This window comes from Babylonia areolata, chromosome 3, assembly GCF_041734735.1.
Source record: "Babylonia areolata isolate BAREFJ2019XMU chromosome 3, ASM4173473v1, whole genome shotgun sequence".
NCBI lineage: Eukaryota > Metazoa > Mollusca > Gastropoda > Neogastropoda > Buccinidae > Babylonia > Babylonia areolata.
Window position 1 is genome coordinate 39,826,186 of NC_134878.1, and position 26,411 is coordinate 39,852,596.

The 26,411-nt window shown below is 41.7% G+C and overlaps 1 protein-coding gene across 1 annotated transcript in view; it reads left to right on the forward strand.

Annotated features, from left to right (window-relative positions):
* LOC143279981 (serine/threonine-protein kinase STK11-like) overlaps positions 1 to 26,411 on the forward strand; it is a 124,643-nt gene that overhangs the window by 26,246 nt on the left and 71,986 nt on the right. Inside the window, exon 5 of the mRNA XM_076584379.1 lies at positions 24,853 to 24,980. Within this exon, the coding sequence (XP_076440494.1) occupies positions 24,853 to 24,980 (128 nt within the window). The remainder of the gene's footprint in view (positions 1 to 24,852; positions 24,981 to 26,411) is intronic.

Consider the following 26,411-nt stretch of genomic DNA (forward strand, 5'->3'; position numbering starts at 1 on the left):
GTCACAACAGTAACAGGGCACAAAGTGCCAGAGAATTTGCGACAGTGTGTCTTTATTTTATTATGGTGGATGAAACTAGATAATGATAGGTGATAGATGAAGATGTGTGTTATGACAAAACTGCAAAGGAAATCTATAGGTTTGAAATTATATGACGAACCTCCTGTCATAATGTGGGAAACCAGAACTGAGAAATACAGACACCTGCAGTGTTCATTTGGAAATTTGAGCAGTACTTTCAAATATGCATCTATTAAATGAAATACACACAGCTGTGTAGTCCTATTTTCTGCTACATCAGCCTGTAATGATAATCATTTATGCCTCATGTGGCATGTCTGATGGGTTTGGAACCCATGACCTCTTATTGATGAATCTGTTATTGCAACCACTTTGCCATAGAACCTTTTTCTCCTGGAGCTGCATGGAGTAATTATTTGAAGACTGGGTGGTTATCTCCCCAGAATATTTTGGCGGAAGATGTTTAGAGAGAGATATTTTCCATTACAGTGCCTGTATACTGAAATTCTTTGCCTCGCACACTATACCATGCCGGATGCCCACTTTAAGCTTGTACTGACATCAAGACAGAATTAGTCAAAACACAGCTTTTTGGTTGGACTCCAATTACCAGTTCATCTGCCTGTGTATACGTATACGGTGGTGCATACATGTCTGTGCATGTTTGTGTGCTTGTTTTGTTACTTTTTGTGTGTATTCATGTGTTAATTGGTCTGTGAGCGCAAAGAGCTCACAGAATATATAAGGTGGTGGCTTGATGTTTGTCATCTGTTGCTGATTTTATTTGATTGTTTTTTAAATGCATTTTTAATTCACAGAAAGTGCTCAAACATTAAAATGTTATCATGTGATGGCAGTAAAAATTAAATTATTCAATTAATACAATGACTGAAATGTGATTTTCAGCAAACAAAATGACAGTTTAAGAAAAATAAAACAAGAAAGGCAAGGCCTTCAAGACTCACTTGTGATATACACTTAAAGGGGGAAAAAGATAATAATAATAATGAAACTTGTGAAAATTAGTTGGTTGAAATGTGATCCCTATTCACTATTATAATTATATAAAGCTTCCACTATTTTGTTATCTCAGGCATTTAAGAAGTCTAGGTAAAGAACATGTTCCTGTCGCATCAAATACCCGCAATATGTGTCCTTTTTTAACAGATCTGCAGAAATTCATGCTCGACAAGCTCTTAACACTCACTGAGAAACTGTGACACCATCCATTTCTCTTTTCTGTTCATTCTAGTTACTTCAGTGTCCACTTAAAAACATTCATATGCAGTAAACGAGTCAATAATTATTGAAGAAATTCTTTTAATTTGGCGGTAAAGGAGATGTTGCCATCGCATCAGGCTTTGCAACATGTTTTGTCAAGATCTGCACAGACCAGTGTAGACAAGGTTGACCTGAACTCCATGAAAAGGTTGATTCAAATTTTCTTTTATGTTCATTCTAGTTACTTCAGTATCCACTTTAGAATATTCATATGCAGTAAACACGTAAGTAACGGAGTTAGTGACACTATATGTGTTTTGTCCAGAATTTGTATTTCTTTGCTTTTAATTGCAAACAAGAAAAATAAGGTCATGGCGTCTTCAAAACACACATTGCCTGCATTCAGGTAGCTGCAAAGGGGTTACAGCACTTTTGGAATCCGGATTGAGCATCAACGAAATAAACCATTAATAATTCGGAAATACAGCTAAATTTAGGAGACGTTCAACCTATTATTGGTATGACTGTAAAAAAAATTTTTCTACTATGTTTAAGCCAAATTTGGTAGTAGTTGACAAAGTATTTGCAGAGAAAATGGCAATGTTAAAGTTTGATAGAGTCTCCCGTCGATCCGACGGATGAGTAGGTAGGCAGGTGTGTGTCCTCATATGGGAGAAGAGGCCGTTTCTGGATGCGCAGCACTTCCCACAGTTGTTGCAAGGGAAAACGTCTCCAGAAGTTGAGCCCTGCTTCCTTCGCTCACGCTTCTCCTTAATGGCCAGCGTTCTCTTGTTTTCAAACATCTTTATGCCACTAGAACACAGCATCCTCCAGCGAGAGCGGTCAAGGGTATCAGTTTCCCAGAAAGCAATGTCTGTGTCACAGGCTTTGAGGTTTGTCTTCAGGGTGTCCTTGAACGCTTGCAGGGTCTTCCAAGTTTACAGTGGCCTTCCTTCAATTGGCCACATAAAAGCATCTTCGGGATCCTGTTGTCTGTCATGCGTACAACGTGTCCCGTCCAGCGTAGCTGGCACTGGATCAACAGGCTTTCCATGCTGGGCAGGCCGGTCCTCTCTAGGACCTGGAGGTTGGAGACCCTGTCTTGCCACTTTATGCCAAGGATCTTTTGTAGGCTTCTCTGGTGAAACTGCTCAAGTTGTTGAATGTGATGGCAATATGTCGTCCATGTTTCACAGCAGTACAACAAGGTGGTCAGCACAACAGCTCTGTAGGTTTTCATCTTAGTGCTGAGCCTGATGCCTTTGTTGTTCCACAGCCTGTTGTTGAGTCTGCCAAAGGCAGAGCTGGCCTTGGTGATGCGCAGTGTCACTTCTGCTTCAAGGGTTCCGTTGCTGCATAGGGTATTGCCCAGGTAGCAAAACTTGTTGACTGACTTGATCTCTGTGTCATCTATCTTGATTGCAGGTGGGGGGGAGGCACTGGCATTCTGTGAGCTAGCTGGTTGGTACATGGACTCAATCTTGCTGAGGCTGATGGTGAGTCCAAAGCGCCTGCAGGAGGTTGAGAACCTGTTCATAATGAACTGCATATCCTCATGGGTGTGTGCAGCAAGCGCGCAGTCATCAGCGAAGAGGAATTCTCTCAACAGTGCCTCAAACACCCTGTGTGCAGCAAGCGCGCAGTCATCAGCGAAGAGGAATTCTCTCAACAGTGCCTCAAACACCCTGGACCTGGCATGGAGTCGCCACAAGTTGAAAAGTTTGCCATCTGTACGAAAGTGAATGTAGATGCCCCAGTCACAGTCTTGGAAGGCGTCAATCAGCATGGCAGAGAAGAGAATGGAGACACAAAGACACAGACACACACACAAACACACACAGACAGCCAAACACCAGGTTATAACATAGACTCACTTTGTTTACACAAGTGAGTCAAAAAAGTAAGTGAATATCTTGATCGGTTCTGAAGATATTTCATTTTAAAGATGTGACTATGCGTACAGGAAGTTAATACTTCATATTTTCAAAATTCCACTGTCATCTGTACTGTCCATGAGAGCACTGTAATGGAAACTCATGTACTTTTCAAAACCATATGATAGTGGCTTGTTGCAAAAGAAAACACTAACACTTCAGAAATAAAGAAATTGGAAAATGTACATGTCAAATAAAGGAGAAATAGTAAATTAGGACACATAAATCTTCACAGAATAGCAACTTTGAAGGTCTACAGCACTGAAAAAAATGGAAAGTTACATTTCCTGATAAAATCTCTTGAAGAATATATCACAGAAAGTGGACTGAATTTTTTTCAGGCAGGATAGTTAACTGAATTTTAAGTACCATAGTCTCAAACATTGAAAAATCTTCAATTTTGATCAGTGGGAAAAAGAGTGTTTATTAGGGTAGCATGCTGTGAAAATGAATATTTCAGTAACTATCACAAGTAGGACCAGGAATTTGTGTGTGTGTGTGTGTGGTAAGTGGTATTTGAGCTTTAAAAATGAATTAAAATCAACAGTAACAAGAGAAGCAAGGCCTTCAAGACTCACTTGTGATACACTTAAAAAAAAAAATCAAAAAAAATCTAATCGTTAAAATGTGTTCTGTATTTGTTATTATAAATCTTTGCGTTAAAAAAAAAAAGAAAAAAAAAAGTCCTAACCAGATTCGAACCCCGCGTGTTCGGGTGAGAAGAAACTGCCTTATCCATTACACTATCATGGCTCCCTAACTGACGTTCTAAAATTTAATATTTGAACATACTTTTTTAAAGGGCGATAAATCATTTGCAGTATTCACAGTGAGAACGCTGTTTAAATCATATTATTCTGGTGTATCTTGGGCATTCAGAAAATCTTTAAGGGCAATAAAAAATTCTTTTTAATGGCTATCGCCGCAATCACACTGCAACATTTAGCCGTTTTCACTAGATCTAGATAGAATCATAGATGTACAAGTTTAGTTACACCTGCTGGGAATGTAGTACCACACGGTCGATTCAATTTCTCTTTTATGTTCATTCTAGTTTTATAGTTTTAAAGTTGATATGAAAATTTAGTATTTTGTTAAACTAATAACATGTAGAGCCAAGTACAAGTACTTCTAAACGTCGTCAGAAGTGAAAAGGACTTCATTTTGAGAAAAGTCTAGACTGGAAATTTTTTTCGTTTCGTGATCAGTTCAAGGGTATTAACTCGCATGGTTTACAATTTTTAACTGTGAATTCCAACTGATTCTGTGGATATTTTTATGGCAGTTTGGGGCATAATCCAGTAAGTGATGAGGCGTTCACAAATCTGTCTCTGAATAAATATTTAACGGTCTCCTTCTCCAACTTTCCATCACATGTTATCGTGTATTGTCCATTGAATATAGGATCGAACGGGCAGGTCAACAACTTGAAACAAAATGGCATTGCTTGCGTTCGCGAAGAATATGAGCACGCGCTTTGAATGTGTATAAATATGTGTGCGCAATTGATTTTTGCCCATGACCTTCAGGGCTCAGCCAACAGATCTGTAAAGTCCACTCGTCATATTGATTTTAGTATTTTCCAAAAAGGACCACTTGGGCGAATGAACATAGTGAAAGCCCTGTACACTGAGAGTAAAACACACAAGCTTTTTATGTATTGAGTATAAGTTCAAAATGTAATGTTAAAGATGATAGATCAGTTTAAAGCAAATTAAGTCCCCTAGCATTAATTACAGAGTAATTTCCCATTTTTACTATCGGCACCAAAACGTTTGCAAAATAAATAAAACTTCCATGCTTAGCAAAAGAAGTTCCTGTTTGAACAAAAAATGATAATATTGACTGCTCTTGTTGTTGTGTCAGAATATCAGATCAAAGTGTCAAGTTTAGAGAATACAAAAAATATAAATATAACAGTAAATGCAGTTTGCATATAATTAGGCTTCATTTTTTTTGTTTTTGTGCCCATCCCAGAGGTGCAATATTGTTTTAAACAAGATGACTGGAAAGAACTGAATTTTTCCTATTTTTATGCCTAGTTTGGTGTCAACTGACAAAGTATTTGCAGAGAAAATGTCAATGTTAAAGTTTACCATGGACACACATACACACACACACACACACACACACACAGACAACCGAACACCGGGTTAAAACACAGACTCACTTTGTTTACACAAGTGAGTCAAAAATTCCCTCTATGTTGGCAGAAAAGGAATGATACCTGATCTTCTCATAAGAAAGGGGTGCACATGATACTGAAGCTTGGGCAGCAAATGTTTTTTCTCTGGACTGGAGCAAGCTGACAGCTTATGCCTTTCCCTACTTCCTGGTCCTGCCCTACATGGTTGGGAAGCCTACACATCGGAACCTTAGGCACTTTCAGTTCCTTTGATGCTGGATTCTTAGAGCTCAGAGGCTCACGCTGTTGCCACTCTAGCCACCTTTCAGCACTGTGTGCCTCTTTGCCAGGATTTTGCAGGTGGCCTTCTGCCGTTCAGAGATTCCCTTCATCTATATCCACCTCAGGGAATTCTGTATGCTCACGACATATGGTTCTTAGGGGTTTCCTTTGTCGCTGCTAACTCAGCTGTCACTGTTACAAGGGCTCCCCATGTGAACAAGAAGGCAATGCTCACCTCCATTTGCTTTGAATTCTGCATCAGTTTGACATGGTACAGTATATGGCACCAAAGTGAGGAGTTTGTACTATACTCCCAGTTTGGTTAGATATACTTACTTGTCAAACTCAAATGCCCGCCTGTCCATCTCCACGGTTCTTGCCGTGCTTTACATGGGGCGTAACTTTGCTGGCCATTGGAATGATTGTTTACCTCCTGCCGGAAATGGCATTTCATTGGTTAGCAGACAGCAATCTAATGGCGAGATGTTGTATCACTGAGTTGCCACAAAAATATTTGGCCGAGTAGAGCAAACAGATAGGCCTGGCTTGCATCAGTTTGACATGGCAAGTATATCTAACCAAACTGGGAGTATAGTACAAACTCCTCATTTCAGTTGGCTATTTTTTTCACAACTTGAAATCCAATTTGTGAAAATGCACTTTAAAATTAGTGATATTTTTAGACGTAGATAAGTTTTCTGGCATCGACCATAACAGGCTGCGGCTGCGTAATGTTATTTCAGACTTCTTTGCAAGCTTTGTGTTTGTTTATATTAGAAATTAAAAGAGACAAATGAAATCAAAAGAAAGAAGTTGAAAGGAATCAAAGTCAGTGACAATGAGAGCGGGGGGGAGAAAGACAGAGAGAAGGGCATCAGAGTCTACAATGACAGAAAAAAATGACAATGGAGAAAATAAATACAGCATATGTGTCACAGCATACCTGTAGAAAGTCGGGTAAGTGTAGCAGTAGAATTACCAAATGGTGAGTGACAATGCTTTCTTGGTAAATAGCCATATGTATGCTACAAGGATTGAACAAATTTATGTTACTTCATTAGGATGCTGGCAATATACTTTTCTATTTTCATATCTATGTTTCAGAGTGCAAGTAAACCCCCTAAACTTGGGTAATGCTTTCCCAAGATAACATCAGTAGAGATACAGTTTTCATAATCAAAATAATGAAATCAATAACTTCCTCAATTTTAATATTTCTTTCACAGCCAAATAGCTCTAGATGTTCCCTTAAGCTATTCTATTTAGGCTTGTCCCAAGCCCAGGTGCACAAGGAGGATTGGATGAGGGGCCTGTGACCCCTCTCTGTGAAAAAATCACTGCTACAAAAATGCCAACAAAAAAGTCAACACACATTTCAGTACTGATGAGAGTATGGATCTCCAGCTGGAGGTTGTATGACACCGGCCAGCGAAAGCCAGACTCTGGAATCTGCCATGCCGACAAATGTCACAGCCCAACAGTTCACTGAAAAGAAATCCTCATTGTGGAGTGACCTAGGGAACTGCAAGCACGTGCATATCCAAAGACACACCTTGAACACAAGGCTGAATCAGTGAATGATTAACATACTTTATTTAGATAAAAGAAGATAGTGATGACCTAGAGAAAAGATGATTATTTCACCCCAATCCCTCCTAAACCTGATGATCCCCTTCATCAATGAGCTAATTATGATTATTGATTATGAATTGGAAGTAGAGAGATGCACCCATTCACACACACACACACACACACACACACACACACACACACACACACACACACACACACACACATAAAGCCCCAAAATGTCACAAAATAGAGCCCAGTCTACAGGCTTTTTTCTTTTCTCTCTCTCTTTTAAGAGGAACATTCTCGCGGTAATGGGCAACTCTGTCTCTGGTAGTGATGTTGATTCATGGGCGGCATCAGAATGTGTGCAGATGCTGAGCTCAGGTTGTTGGGGTTGTATCAACATGTCCATATCGTGACTTCAACAGGTCAGGTCAGGATAGGTTAGGGTAGGTCAGCTGCATTCACATGAATTTTGTGTGCAGTCTGTGTTACATACAAAACAATAAGGAAGGCAATGACAGGAAGTATAATCCGCGACACTCCTTCACATGAATTTTTACATTAAAGGTTAATTCTAATTCTCCTTCCCCCCTATCCCCCAACACCCCCCAAGCCTTAAGAAAGCTATTTAAAGGAACTCAGAACATCCACACGTTAATAATCAACAACATGATGATAAGAAATGAAAACAGAAAATGATGTACAACACGGAGGGCTCACACACTTATGCTCGAATGAACAAACGCACAAACGGTGTCGTATGAGATAGGTCCCCTCTGTTGTTCCAACCTTCAGCCTTGGATAGGTTCGCTAACTACTGAGCTCCATGCAGCTCAGATTGTTGACGTGATGACTCATCTATTTTTTTCTTTGTGTAGTTCTAACCCAGTTTTTGAAAAATCTCTGAACTAAACATTTAGATTCCCTTGATTATGTATGTATATGTTTATGCGGACTAGTCGCCTGACAGGCAGGCTCTTTTGCTCTCTCAAGTTTTTAGTGATTGTTTTATTCCCTGCGTTTTAAATCGTGTTTATATCTGTCAGACTACATGATGATGGACATACCTTTAATGTGGTGGTTTTATCCTGTTCCGTGTGCTTTTAAACTGTTCGTTTGGACATTTTTGCTCTGGGCTTCAGTTTCCTATTGCCATCCGCCATTGCTGGAGTATGGCCAACACGCACAGTTTTCAGTGCAATACAACAACACATGCAAGTACACTCGGCACCATTTGCTTACACTGGGACAGTGCACGCACACTCTCTTTTATCTCATGATGTGATACGACGTCTCAAAGACTTGAACATTGGCTACAACCTCCCCCGTAAAAAATGATTTTGTTGGGGGGGGGGGAGTACAGAAGAGGAAAATAATACGTGTAGGTAGAACCAACATTTCAAATCCCGAACCACACATGATTCATAAGGTGAGAGTAAACTCTTTTAATCTTATTCCTATAATCCCTGTCATGCAGACAGAAGGCCGCTTTTATTCACGATGTGATTGTTGACCATGCTTTTGACATTGCCATACTGACTGAGACCTAGTTGTATGAGCAGGGAGATGAATTATATATAGCGCAGCTTATGTCGCAAGGGTACAAACTGAAATCATTCCCTAGACTAGTTAGGAAGGGAGGCGGTATTACAACCATGATGAGAAGCCATATTCAGGATATTTGTACCTTCAGATCCCTCAATTATACATTATTTGAGGGTGTAGCATTTAGGGTTGAGTGCATGAGTGCAATAGTTCTGTGTGCCATATTATATGCATATATGGACCCCCACCTAGTCAACACAATAAATGTAACACCCAGACTTTTATTACTGAGTTTTCTAATCTCCTGGATAAGTACAACCTGGAAGCAGAAGACGTAGTTTTAACTGGCAATTTTAACCTTCATTATGAACGGACCAGCAGTTCAGATATACTACGGTTGCGTACTCTACTTCATGACCAAGGGTTAAAACAGCTAATATGTGAACCATCCCATAAACATGGTCACACTCTTGACTGGCTTGTGGTTCGAGAGAACATTCACACCCCCCAGTTTAAGGTTATAGACTTGGCTCTTGCTGATCACATGGCACTTCTTTATGACATCCCTTTTAGGAGACCGAAGCGACCAAAATGTTTTGTTACATCATGGAACACAAAGATGATTAACCTTGAGGTATTCCAGGCTGACATCAAATCCTTCATGGATGGAATTGACTCAAGCCCATCACCTCTGACAACATACAACACCAGCCTCCGTCATACTGGATAAGCATGCCCCTCTCTCCACTCGCCTTGTTACTGACTGTCCCTCTGCTCCCTGGATGACTGATGAACTGAGGGCCGCCAAGCGTGACAGGCAGAGCACGTCTGGCACTCCAACAAACTGTCTCCAGACAGGTTTATGTTAAGGAGCGGAAAAAACTGAATGACATGCAGACAGCTGCAAAGCGTCAACATTTCAGCGCCTCCATGAGTCAGTGTTCCACGTCCAAACAGCTCTGTGCTGTATCAAACCAGCTCATTGGCAAAAATAGAGAACTGTGATGCCAAAAAATATTCCTTCTCAGGATCTCCCTGATGCTTTTAGTAATTATTTTAATGACAAAATTGTAAACATCTGACAAGAACTGGATGCTACCCCACCAGAGGACCGATTTAATGATTTTAAAGGAAATTTAATGACATGTTTTAGACATGTCTCTGAAAAAGCTGTAAGAGATTTTATTCTTAAATCTCCAAGTAAGAAATGTGACCTTAATCCATTGCCCATTAACCTTTTGAAATTATGTCTCGATGACCTTCTCCCCTTGATCACCAGAATTATTAATCATTCTCTAGAGTCAGGCACTGTTGATGATTGTCTTAAATTGGCCATTGTCACCCCTCTTTTGAAAAAGCACAATTTGGACACAAATGAGCTAAAGAACTATAGACCTGTCTCTAATCTTTCTTTCATTTCAAAAATCATTAAAAAAAAGTTGTGTTACATCAGCTCCAGGAACATCTTAATGAAAACGGCATGCTTGAAACTTGTCAGTCAGCTTATCAGAAAAGCCATAGCACAGAAACAGCCCTTCTTTCAGTCACAGATAGTCTCCTCTCAAACACAAACAAAAGACTTACATTTGTAGTGGCATTTTTAGATCTGTCAGCGGCATTTGATACAATTGACCACCAATTTCTTATCAATCGTCTTAGCACTACCTTTGGCATTAAATCTACTGCTTTAAACTGGTTTTCTTCATATCTTTCAAATCGTCAACTCAAGGTTAAAGTAAAACATAGCACCTCTAAAATCATTCCTCTTGTGTTTGGTGTCTCTCAGGGATCAGTCTTAGGGCGTATCATTTTCACTTTGTACACTCAACCTTTGTCTGACAACTTCAAAAGGCACTCATTTGGTTACCATGAAAATGCAGATGACACAGAATTACAAAAAGCTGCTCCACCATCTCATTTTAAAACAGTAATTACTGAATTGGAAGCTTGTGTAGCTGATGTAAAAACATGGATGGACAGAAACAAGCTAAAGCTCAATGAAGACAAAACTGAACTCTTAGCCGTAGGAAACCTAACTTGTCTTAAGGCAGCAGAAAAGGACCCAGTTACGTTTGGCTCTGCTTCAGCAGCATTTTAAACATCAGCCAAATACCTGGGTGTATATCTCGATCAAACCTTGACTATGAACAACCAAATTTCATTCTTGTGTCGCTCATGTAATTTTCATCTCCGAAGGCTAGCCTCAGTCAGACACTACATAACATAGAAAAATATGGCTTAGTTGGTTTCTTCATTTGTCCTGTCCAGACTGGATTACTGTAATTCCACTTTTGGAGGTTTACCATCTTCCTCCATCAACAGATTACAGAAAATCCAGAACAATGCTGCACGACTGGTTCTTTCCAAAAAGAAATCTGATCATGTTTCACCTCTGCTGAATCAGTTACACTGGCTTCCAATTGAGTCTTGCATTCACTATAAGTTAGCAACACTCGCCTTCAAACATTTTGACAAGTCTCTTCCATTGTATCTCTCCTCTGTATTGGAAACATATGAACCCACATTTTGACAAGTCTCTTCCATTGTATCTCTCCTCTGTATTGGAAACATATGAACAGCACAGAACATTTAGATCCAGTTCTGAAAAGCTGCTTAAAGTTCCAAGGACTAATCTGAAATGCGCTGGAAATAGGTCTTTCAGAGCTCAGGTTCCTCAAGTGTGGAACTCTCTACCTTCATCTCTTAGAAATTCCTCTGATCTACATTCCTGTAAGTCAGATCTGAAAACTTACCTTTTCTGTTAGCATTTTTGTTCTGGGCGGAATGGTTAAACCAAGGTATGCTTCTTGGCAAGTATCTTTGTGCTAGTATTTTTACAGTTCTGTTTTAATGCATTGTGTATTTTATATAGTTTCAGTCTTAGATGTGATGTCATTTTTTCTATCTGGCTACTTTTAATGGGCGTGTGTGTGCGTGCGTGCGTGCATGTGTTTGTGAGGTTACAATGCTCTGGTACACGTGTGTAAGTGTGTAGGCATGTTAGTGTGTCCGAACAGAATTCTGTGTTAGAAAATAAGAAATATTTTAATTCTTGTGCAATTTTGTTTTTAGTGCAGTTGATATTTAATGTCAGTGTGTGTGTGTGTCTGTAAGGGAGGGACATTTATATATCTGTGTGTGTGCGTAGGTGTGCGTGGGTGGGTGTGTGTGTTCTATAAAATGCATTTTGTTTTAATCTAAGCCTTATTTATTTCATAACTTTTATAATCTTTAGTGTGCTTTTGCATTCATATGAACACACTGGATGTTTTCCATCGTCAGATAGCAGTTGATATGTTTTTTAAAGCATGTTTATAGTCAACTATGATGTAAGGCGTTTTGAGCAGCATTGGTGCTGGATATTGCGCCATAGAAAAACTATGTATTATTATTATTATTTTATTCATTTTTTATTTTTTACATTTGGCAGTTGAAATTGATTCAAGACTTATCTGTGACAACAATAATCATCTCCATCAGTACCACCATCACCACTAGAGCATACAATGTGTGCACCATGTCCAAAACTGGAAATACTGTGTAAATGGCTGCTGAGATGAGGAGCTATAATCTCACCATCCTCAGAATCAGCAAGTCAAGATGGACTGGTTCCAGTCACGAGGAGGCTTGCAGCAACTATTCTCAGGGCATAAAGTAGAAGATGTATCACATACCAAGGGAGTCACCTTGATGTTATCAAAGACAGCTGAAGGAGAACTCTTCGGGAGAGAGGCCTGCTGATCATCACAGCCTCCTTTATTCCATGTGGTTCGTCCGTCGGGATCGACGAGGACCATCTAGTCATCCTGGGGGTGGGTGGGTTGGGCTCTGTGGGTGCACAGATGACTGGTCAGGCCAGTCCACGCCCGGAAGGTTCTGACGCAGTGTGGACAGGGGATGGTGGTGGCTGTCGGGGACTTGCTGACACTGCTTTTCCTGGCCTGTCAGCGTTGCTGTGCTGAAGCAATTCTGTTGGCCTCACAGGATTTGCCGCTTTTGTGGACAGCTGAACGCCACTTTGGTCTGTCCATTGCATTCAGCTCCCATGTGTCGTGGCTGATGTTGAAGGCCTTCAGAGAAGCTTTCAGTGTGTCTTTGAAGCGCTTCTTTTGGCCTCCATGGGAGCGCTTGCCATGTTGAAGTTCGCCGTACAGCAGTTTCTTGGGGAGCCGGTGGTCTGGCATGCGAACTATATGGCCTGCTCAGCGCAGCTGGGCCTGTATCAAGATGGTGTAGATGATGGGCAAGTTTGCACGAGTGAGCACCTCTGTGTCAGGGATCTTCTCTTGCCACTTTATGCCAAGAAGTTTTCTGAGGCTGGTGGTGTGGAAGTGGTTCAGCTTTTTGGCGTGGTGTTTGTAGACCGTCCATGATTCACATCCATAGAGCAGTGCGGTGAGAACTATGACCTTGTATACTTTGAGCTTCATCTCCAGGGTGATGCCTCTCCTGTTCCAAACATTCTTGTGGAGTCTGCCGAAGGCAGCGCTGGCTTTGGCGAGTCTGGCATTCACCTCGTCGTCGATGACAACTGTGCGAGAGAATGTACTGCCCAGGTATGTGAACTTGTCCACCGCGTTCAGTCGTTGCCCGTTGATGAAGATGTTTGGTTCAACGTAAGGCTTTCCTGGAGCTGGCTGGTGCATCACCTCAGTCTTCTTTGTGCTGATTGTGAGGCCAAAGTTGTCACAGGCAGCAGAGAACTTGTCGACACTGTGTTGCATGTCAGCTTCGGAGGCAGCGTTGAGAGCGCAGTCATCAGCAAACAGGAAGTCGTTGACGGTGTCTGTCCTCACCTTGGTTTTTGCTTGAAGCCTCCTGAGGTTGAAGAGTGAGCCATCTGTGCGGTACCTGATGCCAATGCCTACTTCAGCGTCTCTGAAGGCATCTGTCAGCATGGCTGAAAACATGAGACTGAACAGGGTGGGGGCAAGAACACACCCTTGCTTGACTCCGTTGGAGACAGGGAATGGTTCTGAAGTCTCTCCATTGTCTTGGACTCGGGCCAGCATCCCATCGTGTAGTTGCCGTATGATGGGGATGAACTTTCTGGGACATCCGTACTTCGCCATGATTCTCCAAAGGCCATCTCTGCTAACAGTATCGAAGGCCTTGGTCAGATCGACATAGGTGGAATAAAGGTCGGCGTTCTGTTCCTGACACTTCTGGAGCTGCCTGGCAGCAAACACCATGTCGATAGTCCCACGTTCTTTCGGGAAGCCACACCGGCTCTCTGGTAGGAGACCTTGCTCAAGGTGCGCTATGAGACAGTTGAGTAGCACTCTGGCCAGAGTCTTGCCTGCAACGGACAGCAGGGATATTCCACGATGGTTGTCACAGGCCTGACGATTTCCTTTGCGCTTGTACAGGTGTATGATGGAAGCGTCTTTGAAGTCCTGTGGAACTGTCTCATGCTGCCAGATGAGCTGGAACAGCTGATGAAGCTTCTCAGTCAGCGCCATACCACCTTCTTTGTAGACCTCAGCTGGAATGGAGTCTGACCCAGGGGCTTTGCCATTGGATAGCAGACGGATAGCTTTCTGGGTCTCCTCCAAAGTTGGAATGGCATCCAACAACTCACTGACTGGCACCTGGGGGAGTCGGTCGATGGCTTCATCATTGGTGGTGGAAGGGCAGTTCAGTACGCTGTCAAAGTGTTCAGCCCATCTCTCAAGGATCCCGTCTTTGTCAGTGATCAGGGTAGAACCATCAGCACTGAGGAGTGGAGCAGATCCAGAGGTGGTGGGACCGTAGACTTCTTTCAGGCCGTTATAGAAGTTCTTCATGTCGTTCCTGTCTGCAAAGCCCTTGATCTCATCAGCTTTGTTGCTCAACCAGGAATCCTGCATCTGCCGCAGCTTCAGCTGGATGGTACTGCATGCACTCTTCAGTATGTCTTTCTTTGACTGTGACTTGGGATCTTCAATGTGGCTCTGTAGGCTTGGCGTTTGTCTTCTAGCAGCTGCTTGATCTCAGTGCAGTTCTCATCAAACCAGTCTTTGTGCTTCCTGACAGAAGGCCCCAGGCACTCCATGGCAGTGTTGTACACCATCTCATGCAGTGCGCCCCATGCTGCCTCCACATTCTGGTTGTCCAGCATGGTGGACTCAAGGCGTTCCTCCAGGGTGTCAGCAAAGCTCTGCTTGATGTTGCCTAGCTCCAGCTTGTTGACATTCAGGCGTTTGGGTGCTTTCATGCCCTGAGGCCGTCGCTTGTGCTGGATGCGGAGGTTGAGCTTGGAGACGATAAGGCGGTGGTCTGTCCAGCACTCGGCGCCATACATGGCCCTCGTGACTCGTACGTCCTGCCTGTCCCTCTTCCTGACGATGACAAAGTCGATGAGATGCCAATGCCCAGAGTGAGGATGCATCCATGACATCCTGTCACAACCAACTCTCGTGTTAAGTCACCAAGAATGATGAGCTTGTCCTTTATTCGAAGTAGAAAGAAAAGGAGGATCAACATGCAAGTCAGTTAGTGGTATATCCCCAAGAAATAACCAGAGATGAGATTTTTCTGTAAATTTATGGAAAAATGTGAATATCAGAGACCCAGGGTTAATTGGGGGATTCATGTAAATCTGTTGAGAAAAATCAAGGGGTATAATATATATATATATATATGTGTGTGTGTGTGTGTTTGTATGTGTGTGTGTGTGTGTGTGTGTGTGTGTGTGTGTGATAGGTTTGTTTTCGATTATCAGACTTGCGTGTTGATATGTATTCCCAAGCAGTTTGGATTCTTACTTGGTTGAAAATGAGGCAAACTGTAGGCTTGAGAGAACCCATTTGAAAATGCCACTCACTGCCATACTTTTCTTCAGGTTCGTGTGAATCTGAAATGGAAATGCTCTTTTCTTTGTAGACCCCTTAGTGAAGAGGATTTGAGAAGAGAACGACTTGTCAGAGTGCCCAATTCAAAGTTACAGGTTTCCTAATGGTCAGGTGAAGTCAAGCACACAGCTGTCAAATTGTCAATCCTGACAGAAGGCAATCTGTGGCATTTGTTGATGCAAACATGAAAAACCAACGGCACACACTCACATAAATGCATACATGCACACGAACACACACACACACACACACACACCACACACACACACACACACACACACACCACACACCCACACACACACACACAGCAACACACTGTCTCCATCCCTGTCATGTCTCTCAAGAGCTGTGGGTAAATAGGGATGATGGCTCACTGTTTATTCAGTTTCTTTGTTTGTGGGCTGCAACTCCCATGTTCACTCGTATATACACGAGTGGGCTTTTACATGTATTGACCATTTCTACCCCATCATGAAGACAGTCACACTCCACATACTGGGTATGTTCATGTTTCCATAACCCACCAAATGCTGACATGGATTTCAGGATCTTTAATATGCGTATTTGATCTTTTACTTGCATATACACACGAAGGGTTCAGGCACAAGCAGGTCTGCATATATGTTGACCTGGGAGATAGGAAAAATCTCCACCCTATACCTAGCAGGCGCCGTTACCGAGATTCAAACCCAGGACCCTCAGATTTTTATTTTTGCTTTTTATTGTGCCCGTTGTTCATTCAGCAAAAGCCAGCAACTGCTGCACACATACATCAGCAAAACTTTCATAGTGTTTGATGTCAGTGTGGTGTTTTTTTTGTTTTTTTTTCACTGAAATTATGTCAGGCAATGCTGCAGGAATACACTATCAGTTCATGAGTGCAGATGGTACATATTGTTTAGATCGGGGGTGGGGGTGGGAATGTAGCTAGAATACCAGAGATTCATCAGCATTTCATGCACGCAGTATTTTGTTCAAAAGTGCGTGCAGTCTTTTTATCTCGTTTGGACATCAGTACATTATTTATTGTTGTCTTGAATTCGTTCTCATGTGGCTGATATCTATATTGCATGACGTCACCCCTCTAGCTCTCCACCCTTTCTGTAACAGTGTGTGTATGTTTGTGTGTGTACGCGCCAATATTTGCATGGTTGCATGGTTGTGAGTTAGAGGAATGGGACACATGCACACAGACTCTCACACACAGTTTAAATAATCACATATTTTCTCTCTGTCTGTCTCTGTCTCGCACACATACAAATGTGAATGCCCACTCTCACGTAGAGTTGAATTGAAAACGTGCACACACACACACACACACACACACACACTATCTCTTGGACACAACGCCATGCAAGTTGAATTGAGAACTTGTGCACACACATTCTCTCTCTTGGACACATACACATGCAAGTGTGCACTCTCACACAGTTGAATTGAAAACACACACACACACACACACACACACACACACACACACACACACACACACACACACACACACACACACACCATCACACATACACGCTCACACACATGCACTTACAGAGTTGCATTGAAAAGAAAGCACATGCATGCACAAACACATTATGTCATACACATGCAGGCATACGCACACACATAGGGCTAAATTGAATACACACACACGCACACACACTCTCTCTCTCTCTGTCTCTCTCTCTCTCTCTTACATACATATATACTTACACACACACACACACAGGTCCATTAAAAACAATATACTTACACACACTCTCTCTTAGTATAGATGAGATATTTTACACCAATCCAGATTTTAAAAAAGTATATGTGTGTGGTTTTATGAGTTTATTTGTATGTTCATAGATATGTTAAATTCAGTTATTCACCACTACCGTTTTAAATACATTTGTATTTGTATGTTTATAGATATAATCAGTTCAGTTTTTCACCACAACCCTCGTGATCACTTTTCTTTACATTAAATTTTCTATTTTTGATTGCAGAGAGCCTTCCAAATGCCTTTAAAACGATATACTTGATTCCGCTTTAGGAGGGCAACATCCCCCTGATTCCCCCAATAGTGCCCTGCCCCTGTCATTTAGGTGTACGTCTCAGCACCATTCTTTTAATTTAATGGTCTTCAGAGGCACCATGCGTAATGCAACCCCAGCCCCCCCCCCGCCCCCCCTCCTGCCTCCACCACCATCCTTCTCCATTTCAGTGAAATTAGAAAAATTTTTAATCTCATCTCAGAATGATAGTGTTGAGTTGGACGTAAGCAGACTGGTATCTTGCATAGCTGCCCAAGACACAATATCTTCATTAACATGGGCGACTAATGCATGAAGATCGGCAGTAATGATGAGGCTATGAGGAGGTCCTGGGGTTGCAGGGACTTGGCAAGATGATTAACAATGGGGAGAGATTTGCCAACCTTCAAGCAGCCTGGTCATCAGTAGAAGCTTTTCCCATGACAGTGGAGTACCAGACTGACCATGTCGGCATCTGGAGAAAGCTCAGATCTATTCAAGATGTACAGGTCAAATGAGGAGCAGATGTTGTTTCGGACCAACTGCGTAGGCCATACATTTTGGTTCGAGCAGGGGGGATCCTAAGCATGCAGGTGTCAGAAGAAGAGTGGAGTTGGTGTGAGGGTATGTAAGGATGAATGAGATCAGAAAGGTACTGTGGACCAGAAGCCTCAGTGGACTTGAAACAAGGAAAGACGACTTTGTAAACAAGTCTTTCTTGTACTGGGAGCCAATGTAAAGCATGCAGGAGAGGAGAGACATGATCAAATCAGTTATTTAGAGGAATGAAAGACAAGACGAGCAGCATAGTTCTGGACTTTCTGAAGCCTATCAATGAAGTAGCTGGGTGAACCGACAAGTAGAGAATTACAATAATCCCGGTGCAACAACACAAAGGCACAGAGGAGAGTTTTGGTTGCATCTTCAGTTAGGAGATGACGAATGGAGCAATTCTGTGAATTTCAAAGTAACACAGTTTGCATATATTTGCAACATGCTGCTGATAGGAAAGAGACCGGTTGAGTATGACACCAAGATCGCAGACAGAAGAGGAATATCGGTACCACTGAGGGAGACTCAGGTAGGAAGGGCAACTGAGTGGCAAAGTCTTTGTGGGGTGATTATCATGATTTCAGTTTTATCCTCATTCTGTTTTAGCTTGTTTTCAGTCATCCTTGTCTTCAGATCGGAGATGCATGCCTGAGTAGAGTCAATGAGAGAGGGAAGGAGGGTCAGAGGTCCTGACAGATACAGCTGGTTGTCATGGAAAAGCTATGGTGGGACAACGAATGATGATTCACAATGGTGGAAATCAGTTGTGTATAGAGAACAAACAGAATGGGCCGAAGCACAGAGCCTTGTGGCACACCAAACTGTACACCGGAAGGGGAGGATGAAAGACTGCAAACAGAAACATATGTTGAAGAGGAACTGGACTGGGGCACCAACCAATGCCAGTGTTACAATATCTCTCTCAGGAAGGACTCAACCAAGCTAGAAGAGTCCATGACCTCACTCTTCAAGTTTGAGGTTCCACAAGAGCTGATAGAAGAAGAGACCATTGATGAAAAGTGGTGAGAAGTGATGGGGGCAATAGCATCAGCCTGTCAAGAACTGCTTGGCTCCACAAAATACTTTCAAAGAGAATGGATCTCGACAGAAACCTTGAAAGAGATAGAAGAGAGGAAATTGAAGGCAGCAGTCAGTTACAGTCACACGTGAGCAGGATAAGACATCACATGACAAGATTATTCTGCAGACGACAGGAGCATCAAGAGGAGCATCAAGAAAGACAAGCACAACTACATGGAGATGCTGGCTACAGAAGCAGAGGAAGCAGCTCACCAAAGAAATATGGGTTCACTACACCACCATCAAGAAGCTGTCAGGAAAGTTCAGCTGACCAGAAAGATCTGTGAAGGACAAGAAAGGGAGGACAATGCCAGATGAAGAGGGGCAGACAAACAGATGGGTGGATTGTTTTGAGGAATAACTAGACTGATCAGCCTCACAGGAACAAGAAATCCAGCCAGCTGACAGTGACCTGCCGATTGCTGCAAGAGATCCGCAAAGCTGTGAAGCAGCTAAAGAAAGGCAAGTTTGCAGGACCAACCAATATTCCTGCATAGTATTAGTATACTTTTTTTTTTTTCTTTTTTTTTTAGGGTCCATTTTGGGAGATGTCCATTTGCATCTTTGAAGAGTTCCTCTGTACCAGATGAGTCTTTGAGAAACTGTCCCAGAAGAAGTCTCTCCAGAGCTTCCAACACAGATGTGGACTCTGGTTGTTGTATTTCCCAGCCACAAACGCTTCAGTGGTACCACCAGGACAGATGCCCAACTGAGCCAGAGTACGAAGGAAAGAACAAGTGAAGTGAAACACCAAACCATACAACATTCCTCAGGGACTTCATTTTTCCAAAATGGGTATCAGTGCTTTCTTTGCAACTGCAAGGTAAAACATGACAAAGGCATACCAGTACTCCTGACCCAGTGGTTATGTTGCATTAAGTGACACCTGCAGAATTTTTGCTCTGTTACATTGTGACAGGATGAAGAACAGGTTGCATACAGTCAACTGTTGACTGCTTCTGCACATTTAATCATTGGCCAGATTTCTTTCAGTGAACACTACCCATCCTGCCCATTCTGGAATGTGTTCCTCACAAAAGGCATATTTCTGGTCAGAATCTACATTGTGGGACATAGCAGTCTCATCTGCAGTCACTTGAATGGGGGAATGAGTGTCAGCGATGTTTATTACAGGCTCTACCTTATTGTTAGTGGAGGCAAATACTGAAGGTTAGGTGGGTGTGTTGATGAAGGCCGTGTGTCAATAAAGAATGGTGTCTGGGCAAGGTTTACAGAGTTTCATGTCTCTTCTTGAATGGCAATTTCATGTGTTGAAAGTATTGTGCCAGATCCTGATCCTGTTTCTTGTAAATCAGCATTGCAGGAGTGAAGAATCACATTATCAGGAGAGGTGATTTCTGGCAGCAAGCTGTCTGTAAAGTCCATTGTAGTAGACTGCAGTTACAAGTTTAAGGATACAGGTGTGAGACATCCAGTGGCCAAAGTGATTCAAAATGTACATGCTGACAAGTTTAGCACCTCCTGTTAGATGGTGGATTACAGTGACCAGAGCAATGTGCTTTGGCATTTCCACTTTCCACTGCAATTTGCATTGCACATCTTGCGAGACAGTCTTTTGATATCCAGGCAAATTATATTTCACTGTTGGTGGCAATGGATTGTCTGGAGTTTCTCAGTGACCCTGAATGATGAGACAACGGAGAGTGAGGGCTGCCTCTTTAAGGCTTCTGTCCTCTGACGCAGAAGCAACAAAAGCACTTTCAGGTGATTTGGAGCTCCAAATCATATTTTGCTCCTAGAATGTTCAGTTTTGTTTTCAGTTTCTGAGTCTTGTGGTTTGCATTGTAAAATTGTTGGTGTTTCTCTTGCATGCATGATATATATCTCGGCATTGATACACGTTCTGCTTCGTCTTTGCCATTCATGCTGATGATGATGATATGGATACTTATATGCCACCTATCCTCAGTAGGAGACCAAGCTCTAAGCGCTTTACAAACAGTCATGTGCACAACAGGCTGCTTACTTGGGTAGAGCCAACTGACAGCTGCCATTTGGTGCTAATCATTCATTTCCTGTGTCATTCAATCAGGTTTCAGTCATGCAGACATATACAGACATATAACATTTTATGTGTATCACCATTTTATTTATTTACCCGGCCATGTAGGCAGCCATACTCCATTTTCGGGGGGGTGTATGGTGGGTATGGTCTTGTTTCCATAACCCCCCAAACGCTGACATGGATTACAGAATCTTTAGCATGTGTATTTGATCTTCTGTATGTGTATACACATGAAGGGGGTTCAGACACTAGCAGGTCTGCACATATGTTGACCTGGGAGATTACAAAAATCTCCACCATTTACCCAGCAGGTGCTGTTACTGAGATTCGAACTCTGGACCCTCAGATTGAAAGTCCAATGCTTTAACCACTTGGCTATTGCTCTTTTCCATGTACTTGCTTACATGGTTACAGACATCCCTGTGGGCTGCTTTTTGCTCTGTAAATAATTTGTCTCTTCTTCCATGTGTATCCACATGCCTCAGAATTTTAAGTCCCTTATGAAATAATTTATGGTAGTGTGCTTCCTGTGCCACAAGATTTGTCATGTATTTGGATGATCACAACAGTTCCCTCAGTTTTGAGCAGCTGCCTGCTTTTCCAACCAGAGCAGGACACTTGAATGACAACACTGAGACATCCTTGACCATGATCCCAAAGAGATCCAAAGGTGTTGGGCTGTCTGTGCATAGGGAGAGGGAATACTCAGCCACATTCAGTCCAGCACCCTGGTGTTGGCCCCAGAGACTCTAAGAGTGGCCTTAAGAAAAAGACATGTACCCAGTCCCTTCAGTACCTCCAAACCCACTACCCAAGAATCCTGAACTCAAGAAGCTGTATGAAATAGTGGGGCTGGAATCTACATTTCAGTACCCAGGAAGCAGAGAAAATCTGCTTTGCTACTGGCCTTTGCTCCACCAACCATAAGAATGAGGCAGAAGCCATGAAAACAGCAGCAGCCCACATTGAGGCCAGTGCTCATGCTACCCATAATGTGGTTTTCCTGACTGATGCCCTGTCTGTCCTGCAGACCTTACACTCCAACAAAAACTCTCACCTGAATGACCTGTCCTCCACTCTTGCCTCCCTCTGCAGGAGCCACACTATTATCCTACAGTGGATTCCCTCTCACTGCAGTGTGCTGGGCAATGGGACTGCTGACTCCCTAGCAAAGGAAGGTGTGACAAGCAGGTGGATAGGTCCACCAGCTACTCTGAGGTAAAGACCATCATCAAGGCCAAACAACAGAAGAAGTTGGTGCAACAGCATCCACATCACTAAAGACAGACCCATACTACCTGCTGACTAAGTGGGAACAGATGTCAGGCTCAGGATAGGCCACAACTGCTTAAACCACCATTTATACTATAAATTCTGCATTGGTCACTCAGAACAGTGCCCCTGTGGGAATGAAAGCCAGACAATAACATCTGCTGCAGTCCTGCCCCCTCCATGAGGTGCTTAGGAAGAGGTACTGGCCTGACCCAACTCCAGAGACCTGGAAGCACTTCTGCTGTATGAAGGACTTGCAGCGTACAGTTATGTTCATTGCAGAGACTGGGGTGTCCATCTGATGAAGAAGAAGAAGAGTAGCTGCCTCTTTGTTCAAGTCTTCAGCAATTTTTGCATTTAGCTTTGGTCTGCAGAGACTGGGTTCCATTTCCTTGCTTTGTCACATAAGATACAAGATATAATAATCTTTTGGATACAAAACATTTGAAGATTGTGGTGGAAATTACCTTTTTTCTTGGAAGTTGATGATCCAACTGAGTATCCTTCTCTTTAGCTTTCTGTCCCTTTGTCAATGTTTCACTGTGTTTGCATTTAAGAACATAATGTCTGAAAAGTTTTTGTAACACTGTCCGTGAAATCTGTATAACGTCTCATCTAGTCTTTTTGCAAACTTCTTTATGCAATCTTCAAAATTTGTATGCGTTCGTTAACGGATCAAATTTGATATTTCTCAATCTGAGTCTTACTTTGTTTGGTCACTACCTTAATGTCTGTCTCAAAGTTGTTTTTGTGATTGATGCAGAATTTGTGCGTCCATGCTTCTGACATTTGTTTGACACAAAGAAAACGAGTGCGAGTTCAATATGTGGGTACTGTGGCATTACAACCAGATATACATTCAGCTTTATTTATATAGTTTTAAAGAAGCAAAAGTGACCTGTGTATATGTTTTCCCAGCATTTAAACCACAAACACTCCCCCATCAGATTATGCAGTGTGATTTCTTTCATAAAAATGCATTGAAAAAGAAAAGAGGCCCCACCCATTTCATTCACAATATGGCCCATGCGGTCAGCTGGGTCACAAACCATATCAGTAAGACTGATTGAATGCAATACTACATGTATAACACAAATCTATTGTAATAAAGTACCAAATTAAGTCAACAGTTACCTCATATTGATGAAGAAATTCTTCATCCAGGAACCAAATTGCTAGCTTTTGAACATTTTCAGTTCTTCGGAAGTATTTGATCATGTGGAAAGCTGTTACAACATTTATCCAGTTTAAAGTCATTCATGGAAACAGCTCTTTCTAATTCCTTTCTTCTGACATAAAAGAAATTGACTATGTTATGATATATGTAGATGTAATGCTATTTCAATTGGATATACCCCAGTAGGGCCCAAAGAAGGAAAAATAAGCTGTATTTACCGTCCAGCATTTATACCATAATTTAAACTTGGCACACAGGTAAATAATGATATCTTACATGAAAACACACAAAATCACTATGAAAAATCCTCCTCCCCCTGCTGGAGTAAGTATTACCATGTGCAACCTGACTGACAAAATGTTTTCTTTATCTACATTACAAAAAATATCACTTATTGGATCAACCTGGATTCCTATTCAGTAACATTGCATTTGCTCCTAAGATTCTATGATCTGTCTTAATTTAAAGCCACTTTACTTTTACTTCTTTTATCTTATGAATCTTTCTGAAAATAGCACTCAATTGAAGATTTCTTATAAATCTTCTGTCCAAATTTTGGCAACAGTTCAGCTGAACATTTTTTTTTACAATGTAGTAGGTAATCATAAAACTGTCTTGCACCTCTTGGGATCCAACATAAGACAAATGTTTTGCTGTATTTAAGCGTGAGAGAGCAATTTACAAAACCCATGAAGTGAAAATATATACTTTTGATGCAATAACTCTTTCACTTCCACACACACATACAAAAACCTTAGTAAAGAATTAAGATGATAGCAATCACAGTTAATGTATGCATATGATTACAAAGGGTTTATGAAATGTTGAAACATTGGATACAAGGGATAGTGGGGGATAAGATTGGCTATCTTTTAATATATTAAACCGCACCACCATTCCCTCAACATCCCCGCCCCACTAGCCCCCCTCCCCCTCTCATTGCCATTCTCTCCTATGCACATGTCACCTTTTGGTTCTGAAAGTTGTGGTGAGATAACTGCAACAGTAGACATTCATAATTTTCTTAAATTTATGAAGACTACGATTCTGCATATTGATGATGTCACTATCAGTAACTAACACTTCAAATAGATATTGTTGTTTATGTTTGATTGTTTCAGGAACTGTTTAATGATTTTAGTGGACTTTGTTGTTCATGTTGGATAGTAATATTTGATATCTTTATTTCTTTTTCAGATATAACATGACCACCAGCCTGTATCCTTTTGAGGGAGAAAGCATCTACAAACTTTTTGAGAACATTGGGAAAGGCGAATTCACTATTCCTGACAGTGTTGACACTCTCATGGCAGACTTGTTAACTGGTAATTTTATTGCAACATTGCAGCTCCCACCACATGCGCACGCACACACACACACATACATACACACATACATACCTACACACACACATACCTACACACACATGCATGCACACGTACCTATATTCCTCAGCTCCAAAAATATCCACAATGCACGCACACACACACACACACACACACACACACACACACACACACACACACACACATGTACATGCACATGCATATGTGCACGCACATGTACATGCACATTCCTATATTCTGCAGATCCCACAATACAGTTACAACAATACCCGCTACACACACACAAACACACACACACACACACACACACACACACACACACACACACACACACAGAACTCTCATTTTTATGTCTCATTTTATGTCTGATATCACTCTTAAGTGAAAAGACGTTGAATTAAAGAATGAAAGAAGAGCTCTCATGATGCTTAAGATAAGACAATCTAAGATTCAACTTTAGTATCTGTAAATGTACAGAAAACTTTCATTTGGCTCGAGTAAGGCAGAATCACTTTTAGAACAAGAACATTTACGAAAATATGGAACACAATAACTATAATGATAAAATTATGTTGACTGGGTAAGAAAAACCACATGTCATTGACACTAAAATATAATGTAAGCTAAATACGTACACAGACACACAAATACTGCCACATATTTGCTGCATGAGGGGTGAGAAAAGATCTCTGGTGACATGAACATGGTGTATGGTATGTTGTTCAGTTTAATGTATTTGGGAAGGCACAGAGAGACCTTGTTCCATTTTGAAGAAATCTGTGCATTGTGTTTGTACATTTCTTCTGTCTTTGCTGCTGTGTGCACACGTCAAATGATCGGTATAAGGACAAGCCCAGCGCTTCCTTTTTTGAGGAAGTGTCTGCGTTTGTTCCAGTGTACCTTTTATTTACCTGTGTGCTAGCTGAATCGGTAGCGTAAGCATCACTGACTTGAAGTTGTGTGCATTGTGTAATGGAGAGTTATCACTCTTTACTACTTGTTAATCATTTCATCTCCTGGCCTCATTATTTGTTAATTTCCTGTGCATTGTTGGTTTGGATATAATACCAATATTCATTTGATTAGCAAAAGATCATGCTCTATTTTTTTTATGTTAGACTTGCGGTTACTCACTCTCTCTATTATTCTTTCTTTTGGGTGATCAATGGTGTACCTGGTTTTTACTTTTCTTAGGATCTGAGATTTTCCCAGATGTAGACAACATGTTGCTGTTGGCTTGCTCATTTCCCTTTAACACCTGCATGTCCAGGGCAGTATATCCAAGTTAGCTTTTGCCTCTGAAAATTGTGCATTGCCTCATGCCACTCTGGGCTCCCCATTCCATTTTCACTTTTTTGTAAGAGGTTCATTGTGTCAGTCAGAATCATGGCATGCTGATTTCCAGTTGCA